Raw genomic sequence first — 26,579 nt, 5'->3', positions numbered from 1 at the left:
CAACAGATTTATAGCTTTGTTTTTAAAAAGGACCAAAACTGTTTCTAATGAAAAATTATTTTTCTAAATATATACTACATATATACACACATACACATATACACACATGCATATTTATGCTTGTAGAAAATTGAAAAAATACAAATAGGAAGGAAAAAAAGAAATCACTTAAAATTCACTTAAAGATGTATTTATTTCTAGTCTTTTTCTTTGTTTATGTATAAAATTTATATTATATAAAATTGGGCTCATTCTATATTTAAAATGTTTAAGTCAATATTCAATGACAAAAATATTTCATATAGAATGATTAACTTTCTAAACACTAGAGAAAGAGTAAGTATACTGTAGTCCGTAAGTAGTGATGTGAATTGAGGGCTTCCAAGCAAATATTTCAGCAATGACTGATCCTCTTATCCTTAATCCATTCAGGAAAGGCCTACATAGCTGCTATTATAGAAAAGAGCAGTGAAGAAAAAGTGAACTTGGGTTTACATCCTGGCTCCACCAACAGAGGCTGCAGGACATTTAACAAGTCACTCATCTCAATGAATCTGTTCCTCTCCTGAACAACTGAGATGGCCACCTCTCAGAACATTATTGGGAGGAGTACACGAAATGATGGAAATGCAAACCCTCTGTAAATTACCCAGTTATACAAACACTCTTCAAGATTCTTGGTATTCTCCAAGGCAGTTAGTACCTAGCAAGCACTCTCACGGTTCTCTTTTCTAAAACTGTATGGTATGGTTCTCTTTTCGAAAACTAAACAGCAGCGTAATTTCCCTGGAGTGTTCCTATTTATCTGTAAGGATCAAATTTGCAGAATTTCCCTTTCCTATAGCTCCCTGACTGCCTTGCCATACTGTTTTATGTCTAAAAATTCACCTCCTCTTTCTATTCTAATAAAGTGTTCTGCCCATCTAACTTGAGGTAATTACATTCCCCCAACATTACTACCCTTCTTGATCTTGGTGCTCACTGTGTCACTTCACATTTCTTGAAATCTCATTGTCCTTCCCAGAGCATCTCCCCATTGTTATCTGATTATATGGGTAAATAATTTCCAAACAGAGTTTCCAGTTATTCCTCATGGGATTTTTATTTTTTTGGTTATGTCATTCCTAACACCGTGTCTCTATCACTTCTTGCCCCATCCCTCTTTGAATCCTTTCTATAGGACTAGTAACTTTCTTATCAATCAGATCCATTTGATAAGCTTTTATTACTATGTGTCCAAGATGCCAATTTATAAATATGTTCTTAATTGGTAAACCAATTTGCTCATTTAATTCTTCTGCAACTAACACTAGGTGAGGCCTCTCATGTTCAATCTTGTTGGGCTTTGTCTGTCTCTTTCTCATGTTTAAATAAAAATTCCTTTTGTCTCATCTGGATGGAACACCTTAAATGCAACAATAAGCCCCAGCCAGAGGGGATTGTACACGCGCCCACACACACCCTGGGTAGATGTGCTACGTCTTAGCATATCCAAATACCAGGACCAGGACACCTGGGGTGTTATCACACTTACAGCGTGGGGGTGGAAGCATTGATCAAGTCAACATCCCTCAAGTTATAAATAGTAAATTATTTAAGTAGACCAGCTATTAATTCTCTAAAGAAATATTTTCAAAACAACTAAACAAAAAACTTTCAATCAACATGGGTCTCATCTCTGTCAACCTACTTTGCCCACTCCTGTTTGTGTGCCCCCCTCCCATCCTGCACCAATTTGGATTCCTGGTGGGTTACAGAAGGGCAGGAAAAGGGAATAGCAGAAGATTATCAAGATGAAAATGAAAGCAGCAAAGATAAACAGAGTGAAAGGGATTAAAAAGACATTAATTTGTGAGGTTGATCAGAGTAGGGGTGAACTAAGAAAAAATTATCAGAAGACTCTAATATTTGTTTTGTTTCCCCATAAGGGGGAAAAAAAATCCTCCATGCTACATGTTGTACTTGTTTTGCTTAAATTAATAATAACAGAGTGTCAACACACATGTTGTCCAATAATCCACAGTCTTGGGCATTTTTCCTTAATTTACATTCTCCCAAACAGCCCCACCACTCAGCATTTCTTCACACAGTGTCCTTGCTTATGATACTGTCCTAGTTCTTCAAGGCTTGGTTCAAATCTCATATGACCTGTAAGGTTACCCATGACTGCTCCACCCCATAGACCTCTCCCTTCTGAAAAATCCCTTGGCAGCTGCTACGTGCTGTGACTTACTCTTCCCAACTAGACAAGACAATTCTCCAAGGCAGGGAGTATGTCTCACCCGCCATCAGGGCCTCTTCTCCTTACACAGAATGATGGTACCTAGCACATACTCAGATTGATTTATCTCTATGTCCATCAAACAGGCATTTATCCACTCACACACGGATGCTACATCTGCCACCAAACACTACAGTCCAATGGCCACTGCTCTTGTTCTGAAGCATAACTGCTGCTTGTTTGTGTTTGGCCAAGCTAGCTCCAGTAGAGGATGACTGTGGCTCTTGAGCTAACCCTCCTAGAAAGGCCATCCAAGTGGTAATCAGAGCCCAGCACAAGGCCTAATCCCATGCCAAAGATTCCCATGATGCCGAGGGGCTGTCCAAGTCTCCAAAGTAGGTTTTCCGGGTGTAGAGTGCTCCTCTGCCAGAACAGTCCAGATTCATCCCATTCATTATATAAATTTGCCTTTTTGAGCTGTAGAGATGGCATCACCACAGGAACACTCACCACCACTGGAGAACTGGAGAGCTTAAGTAATTAACCATCTCTCAGTGATGGAATATCACAGACAAGAAGAGCTATAGATATGCAAATCTTCATTACTCATTATGAACACTCAGGGTAAAATAGTTTAGCATCTTTTGAAGCTCTTAAAAAAATGTTTCAAAGAAAGAAAATTACTTACTGCCTTCCCACGTACAATGCAAAAGATTCAAAGCCCCTTCCACCCTCTTCCAGTGTGCCAGATGAAAGAACGCATACGCTATTGCTTCACTGTCCCCTCTCTTCAGGATATGTTCTGGGGGTAGGATTAAGCTTTTCATTTCTAGTAGGTACTGAAATAAAAAAGACAGGAGACAGATGCGTTAATACATAGTAATTTGGAATTCAATATTGAAAATAGAGAGGGTGATTTCCCTAAAGCCACCACTCATAAGCATTTCATAAAACCTGCAACCTCATTACTGTATTTGAAGGCAATTACTAAAACATCCAGCAATTCAAAGTTTGCTGACAGATAATTAGCCTTGTACTGGTTTCCTACAGTGAGGATCAGAGGCTTTCAGGCTAAGATGCTTAATCAAAGAAATATATACAGACTCAAACAGCAAAAAGGAAAATTGAGAAGACAGGATAATTTGGTATAATGTTGTAACCAGAATGAAAATATATATAATGAACACATGAAGGTTAAGAAGTCATATGACTAAACCAACTGCACTAGAGACTTGAGATTGACTAGCACTGCCCATTATTTTTTCTATACAAATCTATCAAGGAGAACGACTTAGTCATGTGGAAAGGGCCACCCATCACTGCTCAGATGCTGGAGGGAGAAGGGGTGGCAGCCTGAGCATAGGATGACCCAAAGAGGGGAGCAGTACAGACCCCAAAATACAATTTCTTTAAATCTTTTCCCAAAGACTGGAGAGTTCTCAGTTTACACCTCTTCATTCCTATCTTCTACAAAGGAGGTGGGAGTACAGGGCAAGAATGGATATTCTTCCTGGGGGCTCAGAAGACGAAGTTTTCATTTGTATTCTTCTGTATTTACTATAGAGTAGAAAGGGAAGCAAGTTAGGATGGTATTTCACATTTGCAAATGTTAACTTCTCTTTGCTGGCTGCGTTCTCCCTGTGTCCACTCCTTGTTATCTCCCCTACCGATTCGTCTCCCACACACACAGACATACACGACCACCAACCACCATCGCAACAACCCATGTACCTCCTTTAAAATGGAGATTAGCAGCCAATGGAGGGATGTGTTTAATTAAAATGGGACAAACACAGCAAAAGCAAGTGCTAAGAGAAGAGATGTTCAACAATTTTAATGTCAGAAACAAAATGTCTGTGAATTTATCTGTCAGGGGAAATTTATGAAAGAGGGTGAAGAACAGCAGAATCCTGATATACAGAATGGAGATTATGATACACCTATCAATGTTTCATTCCCATCTCACTGTGGATTTATATGCTTTGGACACCTTGGGTGCAGTTGCCTTTAAGCTTCCTTTCCCATTGGCACACTCATTGTCAAGGTGTACTGCCCAGCAGGCACCGGGAGGACACAGTCTGTCCTCTTGGTTCAGCAAATGAAACTTTCTTGCTCTGGGTCTGTTATTTGAAGAAACCTCCAAGCCTCAGGTCTCCAAAAGGAAGAGGAAGGAAGTGAGAAAGCCCACCCAGAAAACAGTGATACAACCATTACACTTGGGGGGGTGGGTGGGATAGAAGGCCCCCCTTCATGGAAAGATCTCCATGGAAAGACCTCTTCCCAGGCTGGTCCATGAACAGTGTTTATTATTTTGATGGGAACTTCTCAAGCATGAGTTCCAAGAGTACTTTTTGGTCATATGCCTTTTTTTTTTTGTGAGGAAGATTAGCCCTGAGCTAACATCCGCCGCCAATCCCCCTCTTTTTTCTGAGGAACATTGGCCCTGGGCTAACATCCGTGCCCATCTTCCTCTACTTTATGTGGGATGCCTGCTACAGCATGGCTAGATAAGCGGCGTGCAGGTCTGTGCCCGGGATCCGAACCTGCGAACCCCGGGCCACTGAAGTGGAGTGCGCAAACTTAACCACTATGCCACCAGGCTGGCCCCTGTCATATGCCTTTTTGAATTCTACAAGTTACTGCTTTCCTCCTCCATCTTATTTTAAAACAGTGCAAGACAAAAATCTTTTGGGGAAAAATAATGACTTTGAATTACCTAATATTCCAACTAGCACTATATTTACAATGAACATCAACTACAATATAAATATAAAGGTGTATTTTATGTTCAGAGATATTTGGCTTTCCTCTGGTGATTTTGTTACCTTAATAGAAGTCATTATAGTGTATGTTGTTACCGCCCATGAAGATCTCAAAAGACTCGAAGGCTATGAGTCATGTGAAAGACAATATATAACTTGTAAAGTGCTATGAACTGTATTAACTGTCTCAAAGTAAATCAGAAAAGGAAGACTATTTGGTTACTCTTAATAATCATCAGGAGAACAAAGGAAAGGGAAAATTTCTTGCCTAATGAGTGTTCTAGAATAAGATTTTGATTTCTGAGTTTCTAATAATTATTTATAACCACCTGCCTACCAAAAAGTCAATTTTTAAAGAAGGGTCATGCTCTATGAGCTTTGAAACAAACTAAATATGAAAACCACTAGCTCATGTGTCCCAGGTATACAGAAACCTCTTCAAGTCCCTGAATATCAGATGGTGGCTGAAAGAAAAGTGTAAACTACTATTCCTTTTATTTCTATGATTAGGAAAGGCTTTCAAAGTCATTTCATCAAGCATCTATGAGAGAACTCTTCAGTCGGTCTAAGGAAACTTCAGAAATAAAATCCCTGAGAAGAAATGGGCCTGGTAGCCACCTCACTTGTGGGCAGAAGTCAAAACAAACTAGGAGAGGGCAGAGCAGAGGAAATGTGGGTGTGGGGAGGATTTTTAGAAAGTTACCTACAAAGGGATACAATAGATCTGCACTTCCAATATGGTAGCCTCTACCACATGTGGCTATTTAAATTTAAATCAATTAAAATCAAATAAAATTAAAAATTCAGTTCCTCAGTCCCACTAGCCATATTTCAAGTCCTCGAGTGCTGATGTAGTTAATGACTACCATACTGGACAATGCAGAGACATTTCCATTATCACGGAAAGTTCTATTGGACAGCACTGCTGTAGACAATGGAAGTTTCCGATCTTCAAGTAACTAAAGCAATTTTTAACATGAAAACATTTCACAGATGCCCATGATAGAAACTATAAGCGTAATATCTATTGATTGAAAATACACAATATGGCAAAAAGCTACAATAAATGTAATAAAATAAGAATTCATTTAAAAGCATTGTTGGCCACCAGGGCATCCACATATATTTGGAAAATAGTAGTACACATGTATGTGACACAGATAGTTTACTCAGCCTGCAGGCTGAATGTGGTGCATATGGCTTCAAGGACATCATCCACAGCCCCAAATGTGGGCCGTGAGGTAATGTTCTGTTTCTCCTCTAAGCTCCCTCTGATCTTTGTGTATGTACTTCTCACACACTGCCTTATATTAGTTATCTGTGTGTCTTTCCCCTCAGCTGAATCATAAGATCCTTGACAGCATGAATCTCACTTCCTAAGAAGTCTCTCAAAATGTGCTTCTCTGGCCTAATCAGCCTTGTGAGGCTAACCAGAGCAACTCACCAAGGAAATGAAGCTACATTCTCATTCTATCTACTTTATGGCAGAAATAGGTTATGCCTATGAAGATTTATACTCCTGTATAGTTCCAAACAAAATGTTGGCTCTAACCAAATGATGAAGGCTAATAAAAACAATGTGTTATGTTTTTGGCCAGGCTTAAAATGGCTGGCAAGATCAGTTCTCAACATGTGCAACATTTAAATTAGAAAGGCATGGAACAACATTTCACATCTTACTTGTCAAGAGAAAAATAAATGGAAGAGGGCAGATCCCTATCCACAAGTATGCAGAAATTAATTAGAATAACTGAAGCTTGCAAATCAGAGAACACTCTCTGCCTGTCTGTAATAATTATTTGACTTCTATTAGCTAAGCCAGCATTCTGTGCTATCTTGCCTGCCATCCTGCCTCTAACTTCCTTCCCAGATTCTCAAATCACATTGATCTTAAAGTATAGGCTTCTAAAGGTTTCGGAAGCAACTTTTCAAAATCCATTTGTCAGACGTAGTTCCTTATGCCGATATAGGAACATATGAAGTCAGAATACATAGAGAGGAGCTGAGTACTGCCTACTTATGGAGGTATTTAAGCAGAGGCTGGCTCACATTTCAGGAAGGCTGCAGGAGAGATTTGGCCCATCAGAGGCTACCCCAGGTGACTGTCCAGGTCTCTTCTGTTAAGGTCTTAAAATTCTATAATAATTTGAGTAAAAATGATCGCAAAGTTATCCTTCACATAGATATTAATGTCAAGGAGTTAATGCATACCGCTTTTTTGGATTTTCAATACCAACAATAGCAGAAGTCATATGAAAATCATTAGCAAAAATATGGGACTAAACAAAATGAGAAAGAACAGGTTAATTAAATTACAGCACAGTTAGATGACGGCTATCAAGTTGCTCCCAAATATCAGGTAGTGGAAGAATATTTATTAGCATGAGGAAATGTTCATGATACATTACTAAATGAAAAAAATAAGTATACCATACAGATTATGATTTTGGTAATAAAAGTGTATATGTAGGCATTAAAAACACTGCAAGGTCACTGACTGAATGTTAATGGTGGATAAATATTTGATTTTATGGGAGATTAATTTCTTTTTTGCTTTTCCTGTGCTTTCCAAGTTTTCTGTAATAAGCATTTTTATTTCTCTCTCTATATATAGATATGCATGTGTATGTATGTATATATGAAATACAAACCTATTTTCTAGACCTGCATCAAAAACACAAAAAGTGAACCACACAAACAAACCAAAAAAAGATAACTAGAGATAGCAATTCTTTGATTGTCCACAGTGCTTTGGTGCAACTGTCTCTGAAAGAGGCTGTAAGCCCAGAGAGGACATTTTTAAACCATCAGTAGAGAGTTCAGACAATAAAACTAGTGCCATTTGGAAGACTTGCTACATATTCCGAGTTTCAATGTTGCCTACTCCCTGCACTCAGTAAGACAAACACGGGAATAGGACGAAAATACTGCAAGTAACCATGGCTCGCTCAGATCATGCTGTGATGGGGAATGAGGTGCACAAAGCCTCCTGCCTCCCCTCCCCTCACCCGCCCTCTGTCACTATGAGCCACTGTTTGAATCCCGGCTCTACTGTTCTGCTGTGAGACCTTGGACAAGTTATTTAATCTCTTTCAACTTCAGCTTGCTTATCTGCTAAAACAGAATAACAAAAATACACATCTTGCCAGTTTTAACTTTTGAAGATTACATAGGATAATATATATAAAGCATTCACACAGTACCTGGCACGTAAGTATTCACTAATTAGTAGCTATTTTTGCTAACAAAAAAATGAAGTGTTCATATTACTGTGGAGGTTTTTTTGTGTTTTTTATGTGTGTGTGTCCCATAGATAACTGAGTCATTTTCTAGAGATACTTCAGCAATTTTATAGTAGAAGCAGATCAGCTAAAGAGAACTGGCTACCAGGGGTCATCAACTGACCAATATGGAAACAAGCACAAAGCAAAGCCAAACTGCCAAATTAAACCCAGTGATCTGTAGTACCACTTAGGGGTCCTCTTCACAGGGTGACCGCTTCTTGCTGGTTCACTTATTTATTCATCAGTTACTTTGCTTCATTCAAAAAATACGGGAGTGTCCACAATGTATCCCAAGGAAAGATACAGGAGTGCCACAGTGTACCCCAAGTGCACAGACAGATATGGGAGCATTCACAATTCACCTCAAGGGCATGGACATGAATCAGGTCAGGTCTCTACCTTGATGATCCTTAATCTTTGTAGAAATGTAGGAGTATGTGTCTGTGTGTGTGTGCGCACACACGCACACACGTAGAGACAAAGGAACAATAAAATTCAACATGAAGACTGCCTTAGTAAGAGGTATATACTTAGTACTAAGGCAGCAAATGAGAAGCATTGTCTATGAGAAGGCTTCACAGAAAAAGGAAAATATAAGCCAGTCTTATTAAATACACAAGAGTTTATCTGCAAAGATGAAGGGAGGCAGAAGCCACTGCAAGGCTGGGCAGTGGCACCAAAGCATCAAAGGGCATAATGCACTTGTAATCTTGAGGCACTTGAGTACTAACATGATAGTAATTGCCAACTTTGACTAAGCACTAACAGATGTCAAGCATTATCTCAGGTACCCTTACAACAACTCTGTGAGGGAGCTAATATTACTATTCCTATTTTACAGATGGAAAAACAGAGGCTTTGGGAAGTTAAGTAGCCTGCCCAGGGTTGAACAAATTGTATGTGACAGAAACTGCATTGGAACTCAGGTTTTATGCTACTCTCCAAAGGAGTGAAGCAGGAAAAGTAGGTTGTGAAAGGCCTTCCATGATATGCTCCAGAATATGAACTTAATCCTGAGTTATTACACAGTTTTCAAGCTTTGAAACACAGAAAAATTTGTTCAAAGGAAAAAAAGAAACTTAAAACAGAATATGTGAAATTGACATAAAACAAAGCTGTGGGGGACCCTGGGGAAGGCACCCAAGACAGATCTGAGGAATCCTGACAGCTCCTAGGAAGACAGTTTGAAAACTAACCACTCAGGAGGCAACTGGGAAGTGAGTTGGTACAGTCTGCGGTTTTGAATGAAATGGGCAAGTCATGTGTAGGACCCCTGGACAGAGAAGAGACTGAAGTTAGCCAAGTCTTAGAAAGCTCCTGTCATGGTCCAGGTGAAGGGGTGACAAAACTGAGGAGGGAAACTTCCCCAGGACATGGTCCTGGCTGAATGTGAGGGTGAGAGAAAGAATCAAGAGTAACTGAAATTTTTAGTTTAGGAAACTAGAATAATGTGAGATCATTAGCTAAGATAAAGACACCAGAGGAGGAAGAGGCTTAGCAGTGGGAAGGTTAACAAAAACAGTTGAAGTGCCTGCAAAACATCCCTGGAGTGACAGCCTGAAAGCAGCTGGGTGTGCAGGTCTGGAGCTTTGGAGAGAAGCTGGAGACATGGATTTAGGTGTGCCGGGAGAGGCAGAAGCTGAAGCAATGGGAGCACATGAGATCTCCCAGGAGAGCTTCAAGCAAGAAAAGAGAGGGCAGTGAATGGTACTCCCCAGAGCACCAACCTGAGCGATGGGCAGGGGAGGAAACGACGTAGGAGGAGAGTTCTCAGAGATGCAGGAGTGACACAGAGAGAAGGCGGCATGGAGCTGCCAAGATGGCCTCGAGATAGCAAATGTGGTCAGTGGGACCAAATGCTGAGGAGAAATGAAATAGGATGTGGTTTAACAAGAGGCCAAAGGATCTGGTGACTGAGGTGGGCGTGGCCTTGGTGGCAATGGCCTTGGTGGGAGCAGCTACCGTGCTTTTTGCTAAAGAAAGAGACCTCTTAGAAACTTTCTATTCCTGAGAAATGTGGCTAAAAACTGGTTTCTACACACTTTCCTCTGGGTCATATTTCCATAATACATTCTCCTTACTCTAATCCAAAAAAGCTTTGGAACAAAATACGACTCAATTCAAGGAAACTTATATTGAAGTAATATTTCTGAAATGTACCATTGATATACAATATCATAGACAATCTGCCAGGGTATTTTGAGTTTCTGCTTCAACACTTCAAGCATTTTTAAATGCTAAAACCCACTACATGTTTTGTTTCATAAATTGGATTAAAAAGCAATTTTATACTCTGTCAATCACCTTTACCAAGATATAAAGGGAGGATTGCTTTAGCGTTTGCATGAAATAGAATTTCCATCACTATAACAAGGTCCTGTGGATACTCCATTAGCATATACAATTACCAGGCTGTTTTCCCTCACAAGACTCTTAAAATCCCCATGAAATTAGAGTTCCTAGATTAACATTAGATGAGCTTTTAAAAAAAAAAAAATGGAAATTTTTAATGGGAATGCATTTCTGTCATAACATTCTTCATTCTCTCCTATTTTCTTATGACTTTCCATGCTCCTAGACTTATAATTTAAAAACTATCTATTAGGCTGAGTCCTCACTTTAATATTCTTTCAAGCCTGGGCTGCACTGTTGGTAAAATGAGCTTCAGGAGCATGGTGAGTCCCCTGGCGCCGGCACCGCAGTGGACTACCCTCCACGTGGGCCCAGTGAGAAGAGACCATGGTTTAATAGTGTTGGGATTTCAGGCAAGATGAAGACAAAAGATTTCCCGCATTGGTGCTAGTAATTTTTCTTGATTTTTCACCCTCAACAGCTCCACCAACAACACCCAGGCATCCCAAGCAGCTGGGGCTCCCTCAGTCCCTTGCTGCTGCTCAGAATGGGTGTGGGGCCTCCTGTTCTATGTGTGGGACCTCGCAAGCTTGGGGTTTTCCTGTGATGGTGGTAATGGGTCACAGGCTTCTGTTATTTTCTAAACTATTGCAGAGGTGCCTTCGGGTTCCTGGGCCTTCTCATCTCAGTTTCTACCACAGCAGTTCTGCTTTTATATCTGCTTTGTTCATTAAGGTTTCACATTAAGATTGTTTTAGGAGGGAAAAAATGTTTATTGCTTAAAAAAATAATAATAAATTATTATTAGTTAGTTGTTGTTTTTGGTGGCAAGGAGGAGGGATGGCTATGCTAGGACAAGAATACAAGACAGAGGTCGGAAACAGGCAACTCTTAAATCAGCCACAAGCAAAGGACTCACCAAACAGTTACAAACTGGGAATTCCTGAAGATAATAGTTGTAGCCAGAACATGCTAGAGCCTCCCCTCAAATATGGAGGCCTGAAGGGACCCTGTGGGGACTCAAGGTCGGGGCATTGCAGTGCTACTGTTACACTCTCTGGTTGTCCTTCTTCAGACTAGGGTGGTCCAAGAAGTCCCTGTTAATGCATGTTTCTAGGCAGCCTCTATTTCCACCCAGCCTGCCAGTGCAGAAGTAGAGCTGAAGGTACAAGGGAAGAGATGATGAAGGGGCCAACATGTATTGAGCATCTACTATGTACTGGGTGATTTACACAACATAATTCCACTTACTTTTCATCAGCTCTAGGAAGCCTATATTTTTATTCCCATTTTATCAAAAAGGAAATGGGCAGGGAGCTAATTAACTCCCCCCTTCCCATAGTTCCCTCTGGCCCGTGGACAGGAAGTAGTGGCAGTTCTTGTTCTGAACACTTTTGAACTCTTTCAATGATACCTCACAGGTCTGCCTACCTTTATGTTGCTATACCTTGCTTCATCACTATAATTAAGATGTTTTCCCACTAATAATAGGAAGTCTACACAACAGGCCTGACAATTCAGAAAAGAATAACTGCACATGGCTAACAATGTTCCACCTTACTAGTAGTGGCAAAGAAATGCAAACTAAAAGAACAGAATTCCATTTGTACCTAATAAAAATCATATATGTTTTTTGTTTTCCTTCTTTTCTTTTTCTGTTTTAAACAAATTGCTCAATGCTGGTGAAGGTGTGATGAAATGGTAGTCACCTGCTGATGAGAGTGTAAACTGCTACAATCTTTTTTGGTAAGCAATTTGGCAATAAATATCGAGAGCCCTAAAGTGCTTCTCTATGTTACTCAGTAATTCCCATTCTATATATCTATCCTAAGGAAATAATCCTAAAGACCAAAAAGTCTTTATGCCCCAAGAGGTTCACTATTAGAGTTGACCACAACCTGATGTCTACAACAGAGGACACAAGAACTAAATCATTTTCTTTAACAAATGGTGCAGGGAAAACTGAATATCCACATGCAAAAGAATAAAACTGGACACATTGTGTACCATACACAAAAATCAACTCAAAATGCATTAAAGAATTAAACGTAAGACCTGAAACTATAAAACTCCTAGAAGAAAACATAGGGGGAAAACGTCATAACATTGGTCTTGGCAATGATTTCTTTGATATGACACCAAAAACACAGGCAAAAAAAGCAAAAATCAACAAGTGGAAGTACATCAAAATAAAAAGTTTCTGCACAGCAAAGGAAGCAATCAACGGAGTGAAAAGGCAACCTATGGAATGGCAGAAAATATTTGCAGACTATATATCTAATAAGGGGTTAATATCCAAAATATATATGGAACTCCTACAATTCAATAGCAAAAAAAAAAAAAAAAACCAACCTGATTAAAAACTGGGCAAAAGACTTGGAACAGCCATTTCTCCAAAGAAAACATGGCCAACAAGTACATGAAAAGGTGCTCAGTATCACAAATAACCAGGGAAATGCAAACAAAAACCACAATGAGATATCACCTCACATATATTAGGATGGCCACTATCAAAAATATATATATATCAAGTGTTAGCAAGGAAGTGAAGAAATTGGAAGCCTTGTGCACTGTTAGTGGGAAGTTAATGGTGCAACCACTATGGAAAACAGTATAGAGGTTTCTCAAAAAATTAAAAATAGTACCACCAGGGGCTGGCCCCGTGGTGTAGCGGTTAAGTTCGTGTGCTCTGCTTCGGTGGCCCGGGGTTCACAGGTTTGGATCCCAGGCACGGACCAACGCACTGCTTGTCAAGCCATGCTGAGGCAGCATCTCACGTATAAAGTAGAGGAAGATGGGCACAGATGTTAGCTCAGGGCCAATCTTCCTCAGCAAAAAGAGGAGGATTGGCAACAGATGTTAGCTCAGGGCTGATCTTCCTCACAAAAAAAAATAGTACCACCATATGATGCAGCAATCCCACTTCTGGGTATTCATCCAAAAGAACTCAAAACCGAACCTTGAAGAGATATTTGCACTCCCATGTTCACAGTAGCATTATTCACAACAGCCAAGAAGTGAAAACAACCTAAATTTCCAACAGCAGATAAATGGATACATATACAAACACAATGGAATATTATTCAGCCTTAAAGAAGAAGGAAATCTTGTCCTGTGCTACGACATGGATGAACCTGGAGGACATTATGCTAAGTGAAATAAGCCAGTCACAGAAGGACAAATATTGCATGATTCCACCTATATGAGGTATTTAAAGTGGTCAGACTCATAGAAGTGGAAAGTAGAATGGTGGTTACAGGGGCTAGGGGGAGGGAGAAATGGAGAGTTGCTATTCAACGGATAAAGGGTTTCAGTCATACAAGATGAAAAGGTTCTAGAGATCTGCTGTACAACAATGTGCATATAGTTAACAATATTGTACTGAATACTTAAAAATTTCTTAAGAAGGTAGATTTCATGATATGTGTTCTTTATAACAAAAAATATGGAAGTAAATCATTCAGAAAACAGTTACTAAGAATATTTTAAAGTGTTTGAAGGCACGTGTGTTCAAAGGCATATGGCTAAAAGACTTGGACTTTAATGTTTTAAGTTAGAAGACAGACTTTTTAAGGTCAAAGAACCATGAAAATCTGATGATCCTCCCCCAGAAAGAATAAACATACCCCCAATATCAAACCATAAAGCCCAAGTTAAGAGCTCCATGTTAATTTTTTAAAATATGACTATGCAGTTTGACTATGATTCCTTAAGTATTAAAAATGCATAGATAAAAAGGCTAGAAGAAAATAGTCTTAAATACGACTAGATGTTGGGATTATGAATGATTTCTTTATAGTTTAATATTTAAAAAAATTATTTTTAGAATACCACTACAGAAGAAAAAAAACATATCTAAAACTGCTTGTAACAAACCAATAATTTAGTCTTTTTAGGAAACTTGTCAGAAAATGAAAATTTATCTTTAGCATCCTGAAGGAGTTAATGTAACATCCTTCAAACCAAAACTGTGTCTCTTCACAGGGAAAGATTTGCAATGTAGATGTAGTATACTAAGAGTATAGGGCACTAATGACAACTCAGATCTGTGTAGAGGGATGAATCACTGATAGAAATGCCCCCCTCCCACATAAATCTCGACATTGCTAAGGAAGAGCACGGTGGGTCAGGAATCATATTTGCAGGGAAAACAGAATCAAAAGCTAAAGCTAAAAATCCAATAAACTATAAAATACATAGATGAAAGTATAGAACTGAGATGAGCATAGCCCTTCGTTTGTCCAGCATCACATGAGTGAAATTTTCTGTAAAAAATGGAGAATACTCCCTTTAAATTCAAAGCTCCTATTTTAATCCCATCAAATGGAAAACATCCTCTAATGGTTTGGAGATTTGTCTCTCTGAACTGTGTACCTAGTTCTTGAAAATCAACAGCATCATTAAGATCCTAACACCCCTAGTTGCCCTCAAAGAAGGGTAAACAGTGAGTACATAATCAATGCAGTGTAGTGAGAGACCACAGAGGGGAGAGACTGATTCTGGGATGAGGGACCACAGAGGGGAGAGACTGATTCTGGGATGAGGAAAGTACAGGCTTCTTGGCGATGATTTGTAATAGCAGGGGTGAAAGACGAGTAGGATATCCTCAGAGGAAGCAAAGAGGGAAGGGGAGAAGAATGTTTCTGGAACAATGAACAGACTGTCAGAAGGAGCTGGAAAAAACGAAAAACAAGTTGGGTCAAACTATGAAGGGTCCTGAAGAACCACCCAAGGAGTTTATACCTTCTTCTGTAGGGCTGGGGACACAGCTGCAGTTCCTCAGGGGGGAGTAACACAATTTGATTTGTAATGAGAAGTCTGTGGGTTACTTCCTCCTTATAATCTGCCACAATCCAAAACTTCAGAAATCCTTGTGTTTACAATCTGACTAATTAAGAGGCTCTTTCAGAATACAGACCTGTGGCTTTTTACTATTTTTATTTATTTCCCAGTCCTGCATTGTGGTTAGGAGAGACACTTACTCCCTATTCCCCATGTTTGTAGGTGAAGAGTGTTCCTAAGAGTAACGAGTAAATAACTAATATTTTTCATTGGATCTTGAAATATTAACTATGTACTTTTGCTTAATGAGATGCCAGATGGAACTAAGCTGGAAATTTACGGAAGGCAGTTCTCAGCTATCATATCTGGTATTTTTTTCTCCTTCCAGGCAGACAGTACTTGGGTAAAACAGTATGTAGACACTGAAAATTCCAGTGGTGGGTCACTGACAACTTCCTATGATAAAGAAAAAAAGGCCATGGAAGTGTTTAAGATATGACAATATCTTGAAGACATCTGAATTGTCCACAAGGAATTGAGTGCCTTGGGAAACGACGTGCTGCCATTATTTGAAGGGTTCAAGCCTAGGCTGGTCTGCCACCTGGTGGGATGGGGGGCAGTGGAGGGTGATGGTTAAGAGTTAGAGAATCCAAAATCAGTTCAGGCTCTGTCAGTTACTTGCTGTGTGACTGTGAACAGGTTACCTAACCTCTCCAAACCTGCGGTGCCCTCATCTATGTAGCAGGGATAATCATATGATACACCTCACAGTGTTGTTATGAAAAATAAATGAGACAGCATATGTAGTTCAGTTAGCACTGTGCTTGGCGCATAGTAAACATTCAATAGAAACCGATAATAAAAATAATTATCATAATATCATTATGAGGAGAGAGTCAAGCTGAGGATGGGAAGGTGCCCCACATGACCTTTGAGGCCCCTTCTTACACCACAAGTCTAAGAGTTTATATCCTTCATTGGTGTCTCATTAGAATTAAGGCTATCCTCTGCCTGAAAAGGCACCAATGTGTGTGCGTGTGTGTGTATGTTTAATAAAGTATTAGCAAGCAGTCCAATAAACAGCAGAACGCATATAAAAGATGTTTACAGCAGCCTGCATTTAGTACACATATAGCAGAGGTTTGCGGTTAACTCTAAACATATGACGCCAGTGCCTCACAGGGCCTCTTCCTCACGGAAATGTCAATAGATGAAGAGGATCTGGAAACAAGTTTCCCCCTTAGCACAGTCATCAACAAAGCAAACTGGTGGAAAATCAGTTTACCTCTGTTCCCTATCTTTTCTTCATTTAATGGTTAGAAAGTAGAGTGACATCAAATATCTCAAATGTTTCTACTTTTAGAAGAATTTTATTTTGCAGATAGAGTGCTAGTTGACTGAGTCAAATTCTTCCACGGTAGTGTTAAACTAACTCTTAGGGCTTTTAATACTCTTCTAGAGGCTAAACCAACCATTTAAGACCATTATCATAGAATTAAATGAAAGTATCTTCAATGAAAGTATCTAGGCAGCAAGTACTCTACCAGTTGTCTATCCTGTGGCCCAGAATTACAAGGCTCTAGTTGGTATAACCGGAAAAGTTAAGACCCAGTTCCCAGACTTGAGGGGCCACCAACAAGTCAAATTTCAATAATTTTAATAAGTTACAAACATACGGTGCTCAAGTATTTTCAAAGAACTTTGGATATATTATCTCATATGATCTCTATCACAGAAGATAGGTAAGGCTTATATTTTTATCTTTATTTGAAAGATGAGGGAAAACTTTGAGTTCAGAGATGCTAAGCCCAAGGTCCCATGGCTAATAAAAGACAGAATCAGAACTTAAACCCAAGTTTTTGTCTCAGAATCTAGGACTCTATTGCCCAATACTACTTCTAAAAGAGCCACATTTATGCTCATAGAATAGCCCTGTAGTTAGAGAATGGCATTCAATAAATATTAATTGATGACCTAAGTTTACTGTAATTCAGGACAATATTTTCATGATTAGTTTTAAATTTTAATCAAATTTGAATGAACATTTTTAACTTAGCTGAAAAAAATATTAAATAAAAAGATATATTTTAATACCACCCCATATACAATACCTAAGTCTACAAATACTATGTTGGTCTCTATCCACTGGAACTAGAGTGGATAAATACATCCTTCTGCAACTGCAGTACAGTACACCACTCTTCAATTTCCTGTTTTGTGAAAAAATGACCATGACCTCAGTAAAACCTCAAGAATGACATTAGATCACTTATCTCTGTCACTCTGGGTATCAACAAAATAAATTAAAGTAGTAACTCCATAAATCATCACACACACACACACCACCCTACCCTTTGGTTACAGTACTGCAACAAAACAAGAAAACAGCCTTCTTTTGTCATTTTTCACCAATGAAAGTCTTCATCAGACATGTGCCAAGAAAATTATGCCTTGCCGTACCTGATGTGAATGCAAGAATAGTTTCCTAGGGGTCAAAATGTGCTTTATAATATGAAGAACCTGAAAATGGTCCTCAGCAACATGCCTATTACATAGCAGGTACACAAATACAGGTAAATCATAAATACACATGAATATCCTGGATAAAAGATCATAGAAATATCCTCTACCATGATTTGACTCTCTTAAATCAAATTCAGAAAAAATATATGGGAAATATTGGGTATTTATAAATTGGACAATCACATGGTTAACACTCAAGACAAATATTTCCTATTACATGTACCTACTAAAATGGCACTCACAAGTCAAAAGAAAAATACTTCACACTTTGTTTTCCCTATTATTTTCTTGCTGATCCTGATTAACTATCATTTATTTATAGAGACATAGGATGTCACAGTAGTCAGTATTTTTTACCACCTTTATTCACAACAAGATTCATTGCCCGAGTTGGGGCTAAGTAAGACTATAACTGGCGTGAAATTCCTATGAAATGCATCAACACCGTTGGGATCTCCATATTTTGTGAATTTCAGACTTCCTGACCTGGCCTGCCTAAGCTGGGTCTATCAATTTACCGTTATTATATGAAGCCTGAAAACCAGCCCCAAAGCCTCTTGAATGTAGCTTTTGCTTAAAAATGAGGCTAATAACCATAGACTATACGGGGCCTCAACATTCGTTGGTTGCGATCCATTTTTTTATAACTGGGTGTATTCAAGACATGACATTGTGGTCACTGAACGGTTTCTCTGCTATCGTAACGAGTTCCTGTGGGGATTCCACAGACTCACTTTTGGCACGTGAGGATTGAACTCCACAGCTCTATGAATGGCCTCTACCGCATTCATCTCTGCTGTGCTCAGCCCCCGCCGAGATGCAGCCTCGGGAGAGAATCTGAAAAGCAGAAAGACAAACACCATCCAGTTGGGACCACTGCTTGGGCATCAACCTAGAAAGGCATCTACACAACAAGGGCCCATAAAACCACAGCGAGCCAATGGCATGAGCTCTCCAAACCTCCACTACACGGAACCTCTGAGTGACCCCTCAGATTGAGGCCAACAAAAACCCCAGCAGAAGCAGAGAGCGTGCTTGCATCTAATCGTGGCAGGACAAATTCAGCTGTCAAGTCTCTCTGTCTAAATAGCTAATCTAAATTTTCTACAAGGTACCTGCTTAGGTCAGGAAAGGGGGTAGGACTGACAAGGGCAGACAGTGTAGGAAAAAGAGAAAACTAGGTTACAGAAGAGCGCACTTGGTTAAAAACAGAACTGGGGAAAATTTTAAAGGAGGCTCCCAACCCAATGTCAGTGCTGCGATGGAGGGTTAAGTCGTTGCAGCTTCAGCAGCAGGCGAGCCTGCTTGGGGCCATCCCAGCAGGGGGCGTGTGCATGCCCAAACTGCGGGCTAGACACCTGCCCAAGTGAATGAAAAAAACCAGACCATGCAATCTCTTTCTCACCTCACACCCAGGGCTAACTCCAGAGCTGTGCTTGGCAGGCAGACACCACAGGGGAAGCTGTGACAACCCTGGCCCTGCCCTCCCAAGCTGGAGTCGCTGTGTAGGGAGAAAAGATGTTGCAGTAGGTACTGGCGATCTACAGGATAAAAAAGAATGAAAGAAAATTACTTCGGTCTTGAAGTGCACACACACTTAACAGCAAACCTGTCTGACATAGCAGAGGCTGTTTTCTTTTCCTGTTATCTGCTTTTCAATGCTACAGAGGGACTGTATCAGGGAAGTGCAGACGTTTATGACCTCAGAAACAGTTAAGCCATCTATTATCTTTCACCTGCCAGTTATCTTGGATGTTGATGAAAATTCTCTATGCCATAGTCACCTGCCTGAATAAAATGGGCAAATGTCCCACTGAGATGGAGACTCAGAGTAAACAGATCCTGGGTGGGGAGTTAGTTTGGAATTCATGAGGCAAAGAATGGGAGATGACCATCCCCTCTGCCATACTACATGTTTGTTACAACTCTACCCAGTTGTGGACTGCTGAAGGAAGAGGACTACGCCAAAAAAAAAAAAACGAATAAAAGGAAGGCATTTTGTGTAAGTCCCAAGCAGGCCTTTTGGTATCTACTGTCTGGCAAAAAAAAAAAAAAGTCACCTCAGAGGCACAGAATTTCATATAACTCCCTCTTTAGGGACCCATATACCCTTACAATACCTGGGGATACACATTCCCTTCTTCTAGTAGTGAAAGAAAAGATAGCAGGTTTTGGAAAACGCATGCTTATAAGCAGGGGTCTCACAGACTAAGAGAAACTTCCAGAGAAAGCCCTCAGAGACAACACATCTCCTTAAGTCGGGTCAAGCATTTAGAACCACACAAGTTATTATTCACTTACTTGTCAGAAACAGCTCTTGCTTTGAGCAAGGCAGCTGTGTAGCATATTGTTGCCGACTTTGGTAAGCTTATATCTGTCAGAGAAAAAGAAAGTAGGAACTCCTGTAAGTTTGCAGAAACAAAGAGCAATGATTTTTAATACACTAGAATTTTAATCATGTAAGTCTAAAAAAGCATAAATTAAGAATATTTTAATGCGTACAGTACACAGCTCCTCCTTACATATCAGGGTGCTATGTGAAACTAAGGATAATTCATATTTTGTAAATAATTCATGTTTAAAATCCACCAGACTAACTCTTCAGCAATCATCTTCTATTTTAAAATACAGATTTTCATATGCTGAGTTTAAGCAGAGAATAGCTATAAATACATAAATTTAAATATTACATGAATACCCTTAATATCATGAAAGGCAGATAGGACCTCTTTGTCACTTATAAAAATTTCTCACCAGGCAAATGAAATACTAATGTGAAGAAAAAATATTACCTGGATTTTTTTTTTTTTTAAACACAGCTAAGTAAATTATTCTTTAGCGGTCAAGATTTAAACTAGATTTCCTTTCAATTAAATTTCAAGAAGTTCATATTCAGTGTTTTGTTAAAAATGTAACACATATTATACATATATAATAGAGAAATCTTTTTATATATTTATAAGGATATATATATATATATGAAATCTTTAGAAAACTGTACAAGTTTTGTTCATTCAAACCCATGGTAAATCCCCTTTCATATGAAGCCCAATTTGTTACCCAGAAAAACAGTTCCTCTCAGTTTGTATAGAAAATTCAGATGGAAAGGCAGGAATGGGTACCAGATTAAGATAATGAGTTTACAGGGAAATAAAAGTACAGGGTACAACCGAATAGTAGATAATATCAAAGAGGGTAATCCCATTGGGGGGGAAAATTTGTTTTTAAATTATGATTCTATTTCTTACCAGAAGAGTATTTCTTTAACACTCAACCAAATTTATACTATGACATAGAAATACCTTCTTAATTCAGACCAGGTAAAAATATGCCCTTCCCAGTGCTGCAAAATTCACTCTAGGTTAGAGGAACTCAACACCTGGAATGCCCTGCAAGTTTCTTCGCAGGGCTGTTTTCAACTTAGAAAGAATTACATTAGAAAGAATGAAAAGGAAAGTCCTGTAATTAGCCAATAGACAGCAACGGAAGAAAATAATTTCATAAAAGAAAACCACTCCCTCATCTAATAACAAGTATTTACTATCAATTCCAGCATGAGGAATTTCTCTGAGGGAAACTTCAATGACATTGATAAAACACAAATAATCATAGAAAATACCAACACAGAATCGAAAGGGAAAGAGGTCTTTGTAACCCTGATCTCATAAATTATATTCAAACAAAATTTCATCACCTATGCATAGTATAAAATAGTGTGCTTATGACTAAGAAAAAAAAAAAAAAAAAAAAAAGAATGTCAGACACTCATGGACTTGTTCTTGCTTTTCCAGCATCTAAACATTTAACCACTTCCCAGAGTGGAATCTCAATCTAGGAATCAAATATCTTCTTTGCTAGGGTCCACTCATTAACTGTTATTGGAAGATAATAAAAAACTGCAGACAATACACATTCTACTTAAAAGTTCAGACCTTTTATTCAAAAATTATCCAAGTCTTATTTTCATCCTTCCTAGTGTGATCTGTGTTCCTTCAGTGTCAATCCAGCACCTTTCTATGAAGAGGGGACCAATGAAAAGTCCTAGAAAGGAGTTGAGGCTAAAAACAATGGTCATAATATTTGAAGGTGGCAGCACAAGGTGGAGCCTCACTTCATAAACTAAAGAAAATCTGTTGTTGAGGATTCAGCTTCTCAATGAGAAAGATCACACTGTTTTTGATGGTTACCAAATCAAACAAAGAGATACATTTTCCCAGTTGGAAATGCAGAAAAAGATACAACTGAGGTATTCCAGCAGAATAATAGAGATGCCTAATCAAGCGTGATCTTTAATCCAGACCCAGGCCCTCTCACACCCACAGATAGGACATTCACAACTAGAAAGATGCAACAGAATTCTGCAACATTATGACTACTATAGTACATTTTCCCCCTTTAAAAAAATTTTTACCTCTACTCCTTCATTGTATGTAAAGATGGTAGTATATGTGCACAGTCATAATGCTTAAAAAATAAATAACCAAAAATATATTTTAACCAATATCAAATGGGGAAAGGAGGAAATGTAAATACCCCATTCCCCATGACTGGTGTGTTCATGCTATTTGTTATCTTTTTACTCCAGTAAATTACTTTGCTCTCATTGTTTAAAAAAAAATAGCAAAAAATTCTTGCATAACTTGTTTATTTAGATATTTTCAATTTTTTCTTTTAATTCTGTCACAGCAATACATCTATTTGGTAATGGCAATTTGTCTCTAAGTAGGGATGAATCACTCTAAAGAAATTGATCCTAAATTTCCCTTCAGGTAAAGCATCTTGTTCAAATAAGGTTTTTGTATACAATATATTTTTTTAAATGATTCTTATCTTTGGCAATATAAATCAAAAGCTTTAACATTTTGCCTACCAACAATTCCACTTTTGAGACTTTATCCTAAGGGAAATAATCATGACTGTGCATGAAGATTTAGCCTTAAGGATGTTGATCACGACATTGTTTCTAATGATGGAAAACTGAAAACAGCCTAAATGTCCAATCACAGGCGATTGGTTAAGGTGCTGTATATACACAGGGTGCAATTCTATGCAGTCATTAAATCATGCAGTGGAAAAGTATTGAACGACCTAGGGAAATGTTGCATTGTTGGGCACACATCAATAAGTAAAACAAGTTTACAAAAGTATGATTTCATATATTTTTTAAAAAGCATTTATATGCATAGAGATAAAAACACTGGAATTATTTATACCAAATATCAATAGTGTTTATTCCTGGGTGGTAGAATTATAGGTGATGCTTGTCTATTTTTTATCTTTATTTCCAAAGCTTCCTGTAATGTACATGTAATAAGTGAATTTTTAAAAGATAACAATGATGCTAAATGGAAGACTTCTCTTCTACAAATTGTCTGAAGCAAGTTCATGGGCAAATATATTGGTGGAGCCAGACATCGACATAGACAGAGGTAGAACTTACATGAAGTGCTGTCAGCCCGCAGATCTATCAGATATATTTACATACCTTTATAAAAGTTAGGGTTGTTCCTTCTGCAGTGCACACTCATTAACTATATTTCAATCTAATAACTGCCTAACATCTAAGTCAAGGGCAGGAACTGCATATTTTGGATCAATTTTAAGAAAAACCCATATGCATTACCTTTAGGAGAAAGCTAATTATTATGGGTTGCTTGCCCCATGAGCACTCCCTCTTTTATTTCTTTAAAAAAAAAAAAAAAGGCTGAGACTTGGTTGTTGTTGCCTATTATATTTTTGAAATTTATTATTCTGAAATAATTATAGGCTCACAGGAAGTTGTGAAAATAGTACACAGAGTTCTGTGAATGATTCCCTCAGCTTCCTCCAATGGTGACATCTTACGTAACTGTAGTATAACATCAAAAACCAAAAAATTGACATTGGTACAGTACTATTAAGTCAATTACAGACCTTGTTCAGTTTTCACCATTTTTTACATGCATTCATTTTGTGTGAAGTTCTACGCAATTTTATCCCATGGCTAGGTTCAGGTAACCACCACCACCATCAAAATACACAACTGTTCAAAGGAACTCTCTCGTGCTTCCCCTTTATTTGTACCCTCCCCACCCATACCTGTCCCCTGGTGATCACTAATCTGCTCTTTATCTCTGTAGTTTTATCTACCTACTATGGTTTTATGCTTTCATCACTAGGAAAATGGATAAAATGATAAGGGAAACAGAGTGGCAAACTGTAGTGATGAAAATGGTGGTATCAGAAGTTTTGAGCAGGAAATAATAAATTGCTTGTAATTTATGCAGAAATTTTATTTTGAGGAAAAGGATCTCAAAATCATTCTAAGTCCGATTTTCTATGGACAGATTCACAATGCAGTGCCTTTCTGTCTTTTGTAAGTGGCATGTAGCTACCATTATTACCGGAAAGTCCCCTGAAGAATTAGAATCAAGAAGGAAACAAAAGCAAAGCAAATAATGAGACATCACATAATTCCATTACCCACTGCAGAAACAAAGAATGCTAAATGTTTCTCACTTAAGCAAAGATGAACTGCTGGTGTTAGTTTAATTTTCCTTCTACTTCTTTGCCATCTTGTGTTTCATACAGGTCCTCTTCTGAAAGGGGAACAACTTTCTCCAAGCATCTTAGGCATGCAAAATCAAATTATCATGAAACTCTTCTATTAAAATCTACAATCTTGAACTTCATACAATTGGAATCATAGAGTATGTACTCTTTTGTATCTGGCTTCTTTCACTCAGCATGATGTTTCTGAGATTCATCCATGTTGTAACATGTATCAATACTTCATTCTTTTTTATTGCTGAGTAGTATTTCATTGTGTGGATATACCACAACATGTTTATTCTCTTGCTAATGCTATTTGGATTGTTTCCAGTTTGGGGTTATTGTGAATAAAGCTGTTGCGGTCATTCTTGTGTAAGCTTTTTCTAAAAAAAAGTAAATAAATAAACTCATTTCTCTTGGATATATAACCAGAAATATATATATAAATAACTGAGTCAGGAGGTAGATGTATGTTTAAACGGTAAACAGTGCTCTAAAGTGGTTGTATGAAGTTTACAAAACTAATATATGGTGATAGGGGTCAGAAAAATTGTTACTTCTGGGTTGAAGGGCAGTTATTGGCAGAAGGGGATATGAGGCAACCTTCTGAGATGATGGAAAGTTCTATGATCCTGGGTGGTAATCACACGGGTGTATACATAAGTGAAAAGTCATCCAGCTCCACACTTAAGATTTGTAAACATTACTATATGTAATTTATATCTCAATAAAATAAGATTTTAAAAAAAACAAACCTTCAATCCTGTGCCACCTGAAGCTGTCTTCTCTCACTTCAATCTAACCTCCATAACATTTTACTTGCCTTATATCATTCTGGCCCCTCCATTCTCTCTATGTATACTTATCTAAAAATTACTTACTAGTTTTGCTTTCCATAGCAAAACAGAATCTGATTATTTCTCATCAGCCTTTCAAATATTAAGATGGTTAAAATACCTCCTCTAAATCTAATCTTTTCTAGAATAAATACTTCTAGCTCCTCAATGGACACATTCTTCAGAACTTCTCACTTATTTTTGTTACAAAGCCATGGGTGATTTCAAAATATGAGAATTAGAAGTGGATATATAATCCTCTAAATCTCTGAAACCTGACCAGTACAGAGCTCAGGAGAAATGTGCAATCTGAGGCACTATGGCCACTACACATCTCTGAAAACCAGCTAGGACGGCCCTGGTGCTGAGCAGCTGGAACTCCTCGTCTGTTCCTATGATCACATGGTCAACAAAACCTCCAGATCCTATTCAAATAGATTTCAGCCAAAAACAAGTCTTTTCTCTTTTACTTAAGCCATAAAAATTTTTGAACCTATAAGCAGGATTTCACATTTGTCTCTATTAAATTTTAAATCTTAAAATGCAATCTAAACCATTAAATCTTAATGGTTTCAGTATATCATTCCAACCTATCAGTCATTGTTCTGACTCAAGCTCCCACCCACAGCTTTGCTTCATACACTTTATAAGCATACATTTCTGCCCATATGATCATTGTCATCATCAAAATTACTGCTAACATTTATTGAGGGCTTATTAAGTGCCAGGCACTGATGTTAATCACTTACACACATTATCCTATTTCATCCTTAGAGCAACCCTATGAGATAGCACCTACTGTTAACCCTGTTTTATAGATGGGGAAAGTGAAGCAGAGAATGGTTAAGAAATATACTAATATCACTTAGAAAAAATATGAGCTGTCCCCAGGGCACATGATTTTTAACTGTGCTTTCTTGTCTACAAGGTCTGATTTAAAAAAATACTGAGAGATGGCAATACCAAAGAGAGAATCCAGAAATGATATTCTAGAGATGACCCTAAATTTGCAATGGTCTGCAATGATATATGTGCAAACATTTATTAAGGGTTATAATAGGTATTATATTATACCATTTATATCATTAAATTATACCACCTATTAATGGTATAATAGGTATTATGACCACTTTGCTCCATGTTACCTATAAAGATAGCATTAAAAACATTATCAAATATTTTGTTTAAATAAAGATATAAATACTTCTATGGCATTTTTCTAATTCAGAAATACAATGAAAAATGGCCATTTTAATTAATAGGAAACATTTAAATACTATTGTATAGA

General features: G+C 38.2%; 1 protein-coding gene across 5 annotated transcripts in view; it reads right to left on the bottom strand.

The window, feature by feature from the left end:
• ST7 (suppression of tumorigenicity 7) overlaps positions 1-26,579 on the bottom strand; it is a 252,222-nt gene that overhangs the window by 17,139 nt on the left and 208,504 nt on the right. For all 5 annotated transcript variants that reach the window (XM_004418772.2, XM_004418773.3, XM_014785458.2 and 2 more), the window contains 3 exons: positions 20,226-20,298; positions 18,659-18,761; positions 2,910-3,060 (listed from right to left, as the gene is read on the bottom strand). In XM_004418772.2, coding sequence (XP_004418829.1) covers positions 2,910-3,060; positions 18,659-18,761; positions 20,226-20,298 — 327 coding nt within the window. The remainder of the gene's footprint in view (positions 1-2,909; positions 3,061-18,658; positions 18,762-20,225; positions 20,299-26,579) is intronic.

This window comes from Ceratotherium simum, chromosome 1 (genome assembly GCF_057802395.1).
Source record: "Ceratotherium simum simum isolate JZ-2026a chromosome 1, ASM5780239v1, whole genome shotgun sequence".
Classification (NCBI taxonomy): domain Eukaryota; kingdom Metazoa; phylum Chordata; class Mammalia; order Perissodactyla; family Rhinocerotidae; genus Ceratotherium; species Ceratotherium simum.
The sequence above is the reverse complement of the archived record's forward strand: the minus strand, read 5'-3'. Positions and strand labels throughout refer to the sequence as shown.